Below are 13525 nucleotides of genomic sequence, written 5' to 3'. Positions count from 1 at the left end.
GCTGCTTAAAATCTGCACCAAAAGCGCTTAAAAAACACTAGGAAAAACCTTTAAAAAAACACAGCAAAAACATGATAATCAGAGTACATGCTATAGCTATTATGTATTTTTGTGCCAACATCAGCAGAAAAAGCACAGAATTTTTGCACATGGTAACATAGCTTTTGGGCTCATTCAGAAGGCAGTTTTTTGGGTACGAGTAATATCTGTGTTTTTCACGGATAGGACTCATGCCTATAATAGAGAATGGGGCAGTTGTTCACATGTCCGTGATTTTTTGCGGACCAAGCGGAGACATATCAATATTGTTCTGAGTGTTGGAGTAAAATCAGCAATGCAAGTAAGTCTATGGGTCAGTGAAAAAAACAGAAAGCGCTTGGCTGACATGCAAGTGCGGTCCAATTATCACAGACCGTTAGGAGAAAGTGAAGAAACGTTTTTTTTCACATATGAGAAAAACTGTTGAAAATTTGTCCAAACTAACGAAACTCAGATGACAGTCTGATGAAAGTAATTGCTGAAACTCAGTCCGTTTTTCTAGTCTGTGAAAAAAAACGACATCTGAATGAGCCCTAAGGATTGTCTGTAGATTTACAAGAAGAGGTAAACAGAGTAACAACACATGACCGCATGCTCAAACTAAACAGTTTGTTGTCTGTTACCATAGAGACACACAAGCCTGCATAGGAGCTGTAGACATAAAAAAAAGTTTTTACATACATAAACGGGAAGCATTATACTAACCACAGGAACGGAATCATAAAGAATCTTAGGGTAAGATTCTCCTAACTTCTTTGTCTTCCTGTCCCACCGAGCTCCATCAAGAAACAATCCATGAATATATACACCTATGGAAGATAGTAATCATTAGACACTCTCTTACAGCCATAAATGATAGATTATATCAGTTTTTAAAAATATGAATAATGCTTAAAGGGAATCTGTCTCCCCCTGACACTTATCGGACCTCTAATATCGGTATACAGGTGAAAGAAATGCAAATCTATACCTACCTGTATGCTTCATATTAGAGGTTTTGTTGGTGTGAAATGTCTTTTTATTCATTCTGGTTTCTGATGTGTTCCTGTCCCGGGGCCCCCAAGAAATCCCGCCTACTGTTTTAATTATAATGTTTCCCCCCTCCACTGCAATGTCTTTTTATTCATTCTGGTTTCTGATGTGTTCCTGTCCCGGGGCCCCCAAGAAATCCCGCCTACTGTTTTAATTATAATGTTTCCCCCCTCCACTGCGCGTCACAGTGCCCTGTGACGTGTGCCCAGATCCCGCACCTGCGCACTTCTTCCTGTTGTCTATGTATCATTGCAGAGCAGGAAACTTGTGCGCAGGCGAGTCACTCTGACTTCCCGGCGCCTGCGCACAAGATCCCTGCTCTACAATGATACATAGACGGCAGGAAGACATGCGCCTTGCGTAAAAGGTGAAGTGCGCAGGTGTGGGATCTGGTCACAGCGACTGCACATCACAGGGCTCTGTGACATGCAAGGGAGGGGGGAAACATTATAATTAAAACAGTAGGCGGGATTTCTTGGGGGCCCCGGGACGGGAACACATCAGAAACCAGAATGAATAAAAAGACATTTCACATCAACAAGACCTCTAATATGGGCCATACAGGTAGGTATAGATTTACACTTCTATCACCTGTATGCCCATATTAGAGGTCTTGTTTGAGATGACTATCGACCACTATAAAAAAATAAGGGCATAAATTCCCGGATGAGAGCGGTGCTACTTATTAGAGATGAGCGGTGTTCGACTAGAACTGTTCGCCAATCTCAAATTCGAGCTGTTTTGGGCGGTGTTTGAGTCGTTCGACGAACGCAAACGATTTGCAAAAAATTCGGCTGTTCGAGGTTATGTTCGATAATTGTTCGTGCACCAAAAGCGTAACTGGATTTTTTCACATCATGCAGGGATTGTCTGCCACTCACTGTAATGTCACAGCCATGGTGGTTACACACATAGATTAGATAGATAGAAACATGTCAGTCACATATATAAGAAGTACAGTGACAGTGTTGGTTGCTGTACTTGTCATTTAGTGTTAAAGGATTTATTAAAAAAAAATAATAGTGTTTTCATGCACCGTCTCTTTAAAAAAGCCATCCGGCAATTCAGCATCGGTACCCGACAATTTAGAACAGAAAGAATAGAGCATCATACATAGATTAGATAGATAGAAACATGTCAGTCACATATATAATAAGTACAGTGATAGTGTTGATTACTGTACTTGTCATTTAGTGTTAAAATAAAGGATTTATTAAAATAAAAAATTGCCGTGGGGTTCCCCGTAATTTTAGTCTCTAGCGGAGGTTAAGCAGACGGCTGGGCAGATTTTTGAAGCCTGGGAAGGGGGTAATACCCACGGAGCTTCCCAGGCTACTAATATCAGCCCCCAGCTGAATACCTAGCCTTTACTAGCTATTAAAATGGGGGACCCCCCAAAAAAATGACGTGGGGTCCCCCCTATTTTAATAGCTAGCAAAAGCTAGGCAGACAGCTGGGGGCTGATATTAATAGCCCAGGAAGGGTGCCATGAAAATTGGCCCCCTCAAAGGCTAGAAACACCAGCCGTCAGCCGCCCCAGAAATGGCGCATCCATAGGATGCGCCAATTCTGGCACTTAGCCTCGCTCTTCCCACTGCCCTGTAACGGTGGCAGTGGGGTAATAGGGCTGGGGTTGATGTCAGCTTATAATGCCAGCTGACATCAAGCCCAGGTTAGTAATGGAGAGGCGTCTATAAGACACCACCATTACTAACCCCATAGTCAAAGTTAAAAAAAAACCACAAACACCCAGAATAAAGTCCTTTAATTGAAATAAACACACAATTCTTTATTGTTCTAAATTAAACCATACTTACCATCATGCCCATTCCAGCTGAAGCCAAGGTCTTCTGCAATAAAAGTAAAATAATAAACCAACATCATCCTTACCTTTCCATGGTTCCCAGGACGGCTCCAGCTCTGCTACATTGACATGACAGGCTGGATCGTAGCAGAACGCTGCCATCCAGCTTGCCATGCCGCAGACACTGAGAAGCTCCTCATGGAAGCTCTTCAGCGTCTGGCTGTGACGGCATCCAGATGAGCCGAGTTCATGTCCAATGAACTCAGATCACCTCATGCACGTCACTGACAGCGTGGGAAAATTCTCCTGCGCTTGCCGTGAGCACAGGAGAATTCTCTCACGCTCACCGCATGCGCAGGAGAATTCTCCCACGCTGTCAGTGACGTGCATGAGGTGAGCCGAGTTCATTGGACATGAACTCAGCTCATCTGGATGCCGTCACAGCCAGATACTGAGGAGCTTCCATGAGGAGCTTCTCAGTGTCTGCGGCATGGCAAGCTGGATGGCAGCGTTCTGCTATGATCCAGCCTGTCATGTCAATGTAGCAGAGCTGGAGCCGTCCTGGGAACGATGGAAAGGTAAGGATGATGTTGGTTTATTATTTTACTTTTATTGCAGAAGACATTGGCTTCAGCTGGAATGGGCATGATGGTAAGTATGGTTTAATTTAGAACATTAAAAAATTGTGTGTTTATTTCAATTAAAGGACTTTATTCTGGGTGTTTGTGGTTTTTTTTAATACTTTACTAGAAATTCATGGCAGTCATGTCTAATATTGGCGTGACTCCATGAATTTCGGGCTTAGGGCCAGCTGATAACCCCTTTATTACCCAGTGAGCCACTGCACCAGGGCCCTGGATGAGTTGGGTACAGCATCAGAAGATGGCGCTTCTATGAACGTGCCATTTTCTGGGGTAGCTGCGGACTGCAATTTGCAGCAGGGGGTACCAAGATAGCTTGGGCCTCCCTGCGCTGCAGATTCCAGCCCCCAGCAGCCTAGTTGTACCTGGCTGGACACAAAAATAGGGCAAAGCCCCATGTATTTTTTTTTTTTAATTATTTCATGAAATTCATGAAATAATTTTTTAAAAAAAAGGGCTTCCCTATATTGTTGTGTCCGGCCAGGTACAAATAGGCAGCTGGAGGTTGGGGGCAGCCTGCTGTACTTGGCTGGACACAAAAATAGGCCCACGTCAATTTTTTTTTAAATTATTTCATGAAATTCATTTTGTCTATGTAGGGTATCAACAGCTATAAAAATACATTAAAGGGATTGTACATCTCCTCGACAATCCTTTTTTGAAAGAAGTAGTCCTCCTTGTAAAAAAAAATAACATACTACAAATGCTTCTCACAAAATTAGAATATCAAAAAGTTAATTTATTTCAGTTTTTCAATACAAAAAGTGAAACTGATATATTATATAGAGTCATTCCAAACAGAGTGATCTATTTCAAGTGTTTATTTCTGTTAATGTTGATGATTATGGCTTACAGCCAATGAAAACACGAAAGTCATTATCTCAGTAAATTAGAATACTTTATAACAACAGCTTGAAAAATGATTTTAAAATCCGAAATGTTGGTCTACTGAAATGTATGTTCAGTAAATGCACGCAATACTTGGTCGGGGCTCCTTTTGCATCAATTACTGCATCAATGCGGCGTTGCATGGAGGCGATCAGCCTGTGGCACTGCTGAGGTGTTATGGAAGCCCAGGTTGCTTTGATAGCAGCCTTCAGGCGTTGTCTATTGGTCATGAGTGGCTTGACACAAGGAATGCGACACTTGTAGCACATGTCCTGGATACGTCTGTGTGTGGTGGCCCTTGAAGCAATGACTCCAGCAGCAGTCCACTCCTTGTGAATCTCCCCCAAATTTTTCAATGGCCTTATCTTAACAATCCTTTCAAGGCTGCGGTTATCCCGGTTGCTTGTTCACCTTTTTCTACCACACTTTTTCCTTCCACTCAACTTTCCATTAATATGCTTGGATACAGCACTCTGTGAACAGCCAGCTTCTTTAGCAATGACCTTTTGTGGCTTACCCTCCTTGTGGAGTGTCTTCCCCATGATTGTGGAGCCTACTGAAATAGACTAATGGACCTTTTTAAACGCTTAGGAAGCCTTTACAGGTGTTTTTTGTTAATTCTTCTAATTTACTGACTTTTGTGTTTTCATTGGCTGTAAGCCATAATCATCAACATTAACAGAAATAAACACTTGAAATAGATCACTCTGTTTGTAATGACTCCATATAATATATGAGTTTCACTTTTTGTATTGAAGAACTGAAATAAATTAACTTTTTGATGATATTCTAATTTAGTTAGAAGCACTTGTATTATTTACCTCTGACCAATGTCGGACAGAAAAGTGAGAGTGAATATATGTTTTTTTTATTTTATAAGGGGGGTTATTGTCGTTAAAAAAGGGGTTGGAAAATTTACGTAGCGAGTTTTCTCCGCATTATAGGTTTGATCTTATTTAAAATCTGATGCACAACATTGGTGCTGTCAAACGCAGATGATTTTCCAGACGTGGTGACATACCTCTATAGTCTAATAACATTCTTTGTTAATTCTATAACAACTGCTTTGTAAATTAAAAGGAAATGTTTACATTTACAAAATCTTCTTGGCAGGCTTGGAAACCCTAGCTTTTCAGGACTAGCCATGAACATTCAATATTCATGATACTTGGCAGTGACTGTTCCTTACCATCTTCAGGTGCATGTTTGTATTCTTTATCTTCTAAAACCTCAAAGTCAAACCCCAGCAGGTCAATGGGAATTGTGTACTTGCGAGCAAAATTTTGCTGTGCTCCAGTCAGGAATGCTTGTGTGAAAAAAAAGCCAGAAAGCCAAAAAACTGGAGGTGTTCCATTTTCATACCAGTCCTGCGTTGCATATAAAAATATATAGATAGTAAAGCAAAGATCCAAATACCATCATCCATTTTTTCAATATATATTGACATCTATCTGTGTAAGTAACACAAATGCAGCTCCAGATAATGATCAAAAAAATAATACATTAGACTAGAAATAATCAGTAACAATTCACGCTGGATTTACATAACACAAAATAATCGCACTTCATCTCCGTGAGTATGACACTTTTTCACAGTTCATTTTAAACTTCTCATAATTAGAGCATACGGCAAAATGACAGTTCTTTAAGGGCATGTATCTAAGACGTCTTTTCCAGGCAGGTACGCTCCAAAATCCGCCTGAAAAAAGCACAAATAAACACTAGAAAAAATGAACATGTGCACTGCTATGTAAAAAACGGCTTACTGTTCATATGTTCAGTCTTTTCAGCTTCTTTTAACTAGTTCAGATTTCGAAAAATGCAAAGCGGCTAAAAGCAGAGATCTGACCATTTTTGAGGATGTTTTGGTTTCGACGCCTCTTACTAGTTTATTTAATACAAGGGGGAAAAAGCCAGTGGCAAAAGATGTCGCAAAAAGACATAAAAACTATGCTTCAGGACAAAAGATGCCGGAGCATCCTGAAACTTCTTCCTCCTGAAAAACTTGCAGGGTTCGCACATGTCTGAAGGATGTTGTGTGCAGCTACTCTGAGTGTACAAAGTCATACACTTAATAGACAAACTGCGACCCGCATAATAAATCATGTGGGTAAGGGGTCTCCAGACAAATCCGACCCGTCTCTACATAGCCCACTCAGAACCATATATGAAGAATAGGAGGACAATTGAGTGGAATGGCATAGAAAAGCTTTATTACATAAATGGTTCATTAAAAGTCAATACATCACATCAGTAATTTACCATATAGTTAAGACATGCGGACAAATGGTCCCTTGTTTTGCATATAAAGGGGTCTCTGCAAAGGGTTCGCCCCATGGGTCAAAGAGAAGCACTCATGTTTGAACGGGAAGAGGAACACATGGTCAAAACAATTAGGAATCACCATATACGACTCTTGAGAAAGCCAAAACTACTATCGGCGAAACGCGCGTCGAGGCTTAATTCATCCAGTATCCGGTCCCTTGGGGTCTATTGCAGCTTTGGGCCCTTTTGTATTAGGATAAGTGATGTGCTATATTGCTTTTGGGATTGATTGAACCGTAGAACTCATACAATAGTGATTCCTAATTGTTCTGACCATGTGTTCCTCTCCCTGTTCAAACATGAGTGCTTCTCTCTGACCCATGGGGCGAACCCTTTGCAGAGACCCCTTTATATGCAAAACAAGGGACCATTTGTCCGCATGTCTTAACTATATGGTAAATTACTGATGTGATGTATTGACTTTTAATGAACCATTTATGTAATAAAGCTTTTCTATGCCATTCCACTCAATTGTCCTCCTATTCTTCAAAGTCATCCACTTGCATGGGCCCTCTCCTCCCCTTTTTAGACCTGTGGTCTGAGCCAGTGGTGAGGTATTAGTGTTGCTGCCCCCTCAAGAAAACCACCGTAGGGGAAATGCAGCTCTAAGTGGACTTGTCAGCACAGGTAGATCATGTAACTTTTCAGGATAACCTGTCATGTACACGAGGAATAACACTACGTCTGGCCACTATATTTCTTGCGTTTATCACCAGTTCTCACCTCTGCATCCTCTGTCTCTCTTTTCCTATTGTCTCTGAGCTAGTGAATCTATTTTTCCTTCCTGTTTTGTTTCTCTATGCAGCAGCAGCAGCATCATACAGGAAATTTTACACAGTGGCGTATCTGGAGGGGGAAGGTGGGACATGTGCCCCGGATGCAGCCAGCAGGGAGACACTGTCAGGCAATCTGATGCGGGGTCTGAATTGTCTCCCTGGCAGCTGCATTTTGCCACCCCCAGAGCGGGATTTGGCTTCTAATCATTTTGCACAGTTTAGTAGCGGTATTAACATTTTAAAATGAATAGGGCCCATTACGGATTCTGTTACCCCACTATCAACAGTGACCCAAACAGAGTATGTAAGTTAATAATCACTAGTGTTGAGCAAGTATGTTCTGTTAACCCTTTCTATTTCTTACACATTCCTCACATGTAATAAAACTGTCAAACAGTTGCAAATCATGCACACGGGAGCGATTTAACCTTATCACCGAGCAGCTGTAAATACTCGGAGCTCGGCCCGAGCATACTCGGACAGAACATACTCGCTCAACCCTAATAACCACCCTTTTTTATCACTGAGCCAATTACTGCCCCATTTAAGCACTTTTTCCAAGCATGCTCTTTTTATAAACCAACCTTTTATTAGGGATAGTATCACATGTTTTGAAAAAAATAAAGATTTATGATTAGTGTTGAGCATTCAGATACTGAAATATCGGGTATCGGCCGATATTCGCGGTATCGGAATTCCGATACTTAATTCCGATACTATTGCAATATCGTATACCGGAATCGGAAGTTCCCATAATGCAATGAGACATTTTCATTTTATTCAGCCAATGAGGATCCTAAGAAGTGTGGGCACATCCTGTTAGGCATGTAGGCATCTTAACTAATGGCATGGCTGTGATTGGCTGCTGAAATGATGTCATGATGCACTATAAAAGCCACCGCCGCCATTTTGAGCTCACTCTGCTGTGAATTCAGTTAGGGATAGGACGCTGTTGTTCTGAGGGACAGTTTTAGCTACCTATTTGCTCTATACTGCTTTACCCAAGCTACTTTCTAAATCACTGTGCCTTGCAGTGCTAGTGCACAGTTCCCTGTGCTGTTCACCGCTATCTGCAAGGTCTGTGTGTGTGAGTGCAGCTCACCCTGTAGTGTGTGCTTCAGCCAAGTCTGGTTGTAGTGCACTCAGTGTGTGTCACTGCCTCATACATTGTCCTTTTTTGCCAATTCATAATTTTTCCTGATATCTCCTATTAGTGTGGTGGTTCCATCTGTATTCAGCTAAATTGGTTCCAAACACACTATATAGGAGTAGATAGAGAAATTTTTTTCCGTCTTGCAGCACTAGTGCACAGTGCTCTGCATCTGTACTGTTCACCGCTGTCTGCAAGGTCTGGTGTGTGAGTGCAGCTCACCCTGTAGTGTGTGCTTCAACCCCGTCTGGTTGTAGTGCACTCAGTGTGTGTCACTGCCTCATACATTGTCCTTTATTGCCAATTCATAATTTTTCCTGATATCTCCTATTAGTGTGGTGGTTCCATCTGTATTCAGCTAAATTGGTTCCAAACACACTATATAGGAGTAGATAGAGAATTTTTTTCCGTCTTGCAGCACTAGTGCACAGTGCTCTGCATCTGTACTGTTCACCGCTGTCTGCAAGGTCTGGTGTGTGAGTGCAGCTCACCCTGTAGTGTGTGCTTCAACCCCGTCTGGTTGTAGTGCACTCAGTGTGTGTCACTGCCTCATACATTGTCCTTTATTGCCAATTCATAATTTTTCCTGATATCTCCTATTAGTGTGGTGGTTCCATCCATATTCAGCTAAATTGATTCCAAACACACTATATAGGAGTAGATAGAGGAGCCTTTCTGCAGCCTTGGGCCCTGCAGCCCCAGCCAGATTAGTATTAGCCTATTTTTTGCAGCCTCATCTATTGCATTGTAGGTTACCTTCCTACATTGTAATAGCTACAAAAAGTTTGTGATACTATCGTTATTACATCTTTAGGCACATCCAGTGTCTTTTTGTGACAAAAAAAACCTAAATAAAGTTCACCAAACACTCCACTTTACAGTTGTGTAGGCCACATTAGCTCATATTAAAGTCTAGTCCACACTTTATAAAATTAGTGTTTCTTATACCTGTTAGCAGCTGTTCAGGAATAAGCACACTAAGCCCTTAGTACTTTTCTGCCTATCTTTATCAGTCTACCAAGATGAAGAAGGCAGGGAGTAAGGCATGTGGTCGTGGTCGTGGGCGTGGAGTTTCTGCAGGGAGAGGACGTGAGGATTCTGTGCCTGCAGGGAGAGGACGTGGGGATTCTGTGCCTGCTGCGGGCACCAGTGACTCAGCATCCCCCAGTTTTACCAGGGAACAGTCCTTTATGCGCAGCTTTGTAGGAGCTAGCCGTACCCCACTGCTGCGCGAGGACCAAATTGAAGCCGTTGTCGGATGGATGGCAGCTAACGCATCGACTTCAATTAGTTCCAGATCCTCTCAGGTCCTGAGCACTGAAGAGCACCCATCTGTCTCTTCACCACCTGCCAAATTGCCCAGGCAGTCAGAGAGCCCTGGACAGGAGCCATCTCTACTTCTGTTCTCTGAATCTCTTGGCTTGGAAAGAGGGGGCCAGCCAAGCAGAATTCGAGAATTTGAAGAAGAGGTAGTATGCAGTGATGCGCAACCGTTTTGTCTCTCTGAATCTGAAGAGGCGGGTGGGCCAGTGCCTATGGTCAGCAGCACACCTCAGTACGCATCTGATGATGAGACTCAGGTGCCACTTTCTGGTGCGTACTGTGCTGTCGAGACTACCCAGGAGAAGCAGTTGTTTGAAGAGGGTGGTGTAGATGATGAGGTCCTTGACCCATCATGGCGTGAGGGACAGGAAGGTGGTGGGAGCAGCTCTGAGGAAGAGATTCCCCGAACGGCCCAAAAAGGAGGGAGAGGGAGGGGGCAGACTTGGTTGCCTGTAGCCTCCACTTCGGCACCCATTAGGAGCATGGCTCTTCCAAAATCCAAAGCGGGCGCTCCCAAGACTTGCAGTGCCTGGTCCTTTTTTGACACAGTTGCAGATGACATTTGCTTTGTCAAATGCAAGCTGTGTAATCAGAAGGTGAAAAGAGGGAAAAGTGTCAGCAACCTCAATACCACAAATATGTGGAAACATGTGCGGACCAAGCACGTGGTGGAGTTACACAAACACACTGAAGACCTAGGCCAACCTACAGCGCCACCTACCACCTCTTCAGCTCGTGTTGTAGCCTCTTCCTCCAGCTCACACACAGCTGGTTCGGCTTCCTCACAGGATCGCCATGGAAGAATCTCTGGCACTGTTGTACAGAGACACAGTGTAATTCCACCCACAGCACCACTTTCCCAGTCATCCTCACACTCCCAGGCCAGTCTACAGCCATCGTTAGCACAGGCATGGGAGAAAAGGCGCCCATACTCGGCAAACCACCCCCGAGCACAGGCTCTGAATGCTGGCATTGCTAAACTACTGGCCCTTGAAATGCTATCATTCAGGCTGGTGGAGACTGACACATTCCGTAACTTTATGGCATTGGCAGTCCCACAATACAACGTGCCCAGCCGCTTTTATTTCAGCAGGCAAGCCGTCCCTGCCCTGCAACATCATGTGGAGGGAAAAATTAAACATGCGCTACAAAACGCCGTCAGTAGCAAGGTCCACCTGACCACTGATGCGTGGACCAGTAAGCATGGACAGGGACGATACCTTTCCCTCACTGCCCATTGGGTAAATGTTGTGGAGCCGGGTACAGATCTTGAGAGTGGCGCTGTACGTGTTCTGCCAACTCCAAGGATTGCAGGAATCCAGTCTGTACACATTGACTCCTCCTCATACTCCAGTTCCTCTGAATCAGCGCTGCAGGAGCCGTCACGGTCTACCTCCACATCGACCCGTGAACGGTTACCTGTTATGATGACCGATATGAGCACAGCCGTGGCCAAACGTCAACAGGCCGTATTAAAATTAATTTCTTTGGGGAATCGAAGCCACACAGCGCAGGAGCTCTGGAATGCCATCAAGCAGCAGAGTGACGTGTGGTTTGTGCCAGCGAATCTCCAGCCAGGCATGGTAGTGTGTGACAATGGCCGAAATCTGGTGGCAGCTCTGGGCCTAGGCAACCTCACTCACATCCCATGTCTGGCACATGTGCTCAACTTGGTCGTGCAGAGTTTTTTGAGGGACTATCCGGATCTTGATGCACTGCTTCACAAGGTCCGCATAGAGTGCGCTCACTTGCGGCGTTCCAGCAATGCAAGATCACGCATTGCAGCTCTGCAGCGCCGATTATGTCTTCCGGAACATCGCATCATATGTGACCTACCCACCAGGTGGAATTCAACGTTACATATGTTGGAGAGGTTGTGTGAGCAGCAGGCAGCAGTAATGGAGTACCAGCTGCAGCAGGCGCAAACAAGTCGCAGTGCGCGCCGTTCACACTTCACCACCACTGAGTGGGCCTCTATGAAGGACATTTGCCACGTTTTGCGTGCCTTCGATTATTCCACGCGGATGGCGAGTGCAGATGATGCACTAGTCAGCATGACTATCCCCCTTATCTGCCTGCTTGAAAAAACACTGCAAGCACTAAGGGACGAGGTTTTGGAAGAGGTGGAGGATGAGGAGTCACAAATGCCATCTGCTTCTCTACAGTCTGCGCAACGTGGTTCCTCACAAAGGCCTAGGCAGGGGACACTTTGTGAGGAGGATGAGGAGGAGTCAATGGATGAGGAAGACATCTGTCCAGAGGAGGGAGGTACACAATGCTCTAGTAGTCAGTATCTAGAGCGAGGGTGGGGTGATGCAGAGCAGGCAGAGATCACGCCTCAAGCAGGGGACAGCGTTTCTTGGCCAGTTGGCAGTCTGCAGCACATGGTTGATTTCATGCTGCAGTGCCTCAGAAACGACCGCCGCATCGCCCACATTCTCAACACGGCTGATTATTGGGTGTCCACCCTCCTAGATCCTCGCTACCGGGACAACTTACAAAGCCTCATAACACCATTGAACCGGGAGCGTAAAATGCGGGAGTACCAAGACGCACTGGTGCATTCCATCATGTTCTCCATTCCAACCGAGAGCAGTGCTGCTAGTGCTTTACAAAGCAGCTCAGTGCGTCGAGGCAGTGGAGGAAGCTCTGCACAAAGAGGGAGCAGAAGCAGCGCCTCAGCACAAGGCAAGACCAGTATGGCCGAAATGTGGCAAAGTTTTGTGTCCCCGCCGCCACAAATGTCTACACCATCACAGACAGCTCCAGTCAGCAGGAGGCAACGTTTCCGTCAGATCGTGACAGACTACATGTCTTGCCCTCTTAGTGTACTCCCAGACGGCTCTTCTCCCTTCAAGTTTTGGGTCTGTAAGCTGGATACATGGCCAGAGCTTAGTCAGTATGCACTGGAGGTGCTAGCTTGCCCTGCTGCTAGTGTATTATCGGAACGCGTCTTTAGTGCCGCAGGTGGTGTACTAACAGACCGTCGCATGCGACTATCCTCCGATAACGTTGACCGGCTTACTTTTCTCAAAATGAACAAGGCCTGGATCTCTCATGAATTTGCCAGTCCTCTTCCAGAATAAATAATTGGTTGGCAACAGTATCCAGGTCTCCTGTTCTGTTCATGTTTCTACCACCTGAACTGTAATCCCTGAGCTCCAACACCGCCAGTTGGCGCTCGGAAGTGCCGTCTGCACAGTCAACACTTGCTGCCGTGTTATTGGGGTTCAGTAACGTCAGCTGTTCTCCTGCTGTGCGGACGGCAATTTCTCCTGATTTGTCCACATCCACTGTACTACACATTTTAAAGTTGCTCCAATTACTCCTCTGGCTCCTCTGTTTTCATTCTTATCCCTGGGCTCCAGCACCGCCAGTTGGCGCTCGGAAGTGCTGTCTGCACAGTCAACACTTGCTACCATGTTATTGGGGTTCAGTAACGTCAGCTGTTCCCCTGCTGTGCGGACGGCAATTTCTCCTGCTCTGTCCACATTCTCACTACTACAGATTTTAAAGTTGCTCCAATTACACCTCTGGCTCCTCTGTT

At 44.7% G+C, this 13525-nt stretch overlaps 1 protein-coding gene across 1 annotated transcript in view; it reads right to left on the bottom strand.

The window, feature by feature from the left end:
* DNAH7 (dynein axonemal heavy chain 7) overlaps window positions 1–13525 on the bottom strand; it is a 505238-nt gene that overhangs the window by 23966 nt on the left and 467747 nt on the right. Inside the window, exons 62-63 of the mRNA XM_073647873.1 lie at window positions 5594–5771; window positions 745–848 (exon numbers count right to left, since the gene is read on the bottom strand). Coding sequence (XP_073503974.1) covers window positions 745–848; window positions 5594–5771 — 282 coding nt within the window. The remainder of the gene's footprint in view (window positions 1–744; window positions 849–5593; window positions 5772–13525) is intronic.

Source organism: Phyllobates terribilis, unplaced genomic scaffold (assembly GCF_046119375.1).
Source record: "Phyllobates terribilis strain yellow unplaced genomic scaffold, ASM4611937v1 Scaffold_9__5_contigs__length_417890890, whole genome shotgun sequence".
Lineage (NCBI taxonomy): Eukaryota > Metazoa > Chordata > Amphibia > Anura > Dendrobatidae > Phyllobates > Phyllobates terribilis.
This window is presented reverse-complemented; position numbering and strand designations above follow the sequence as displayed.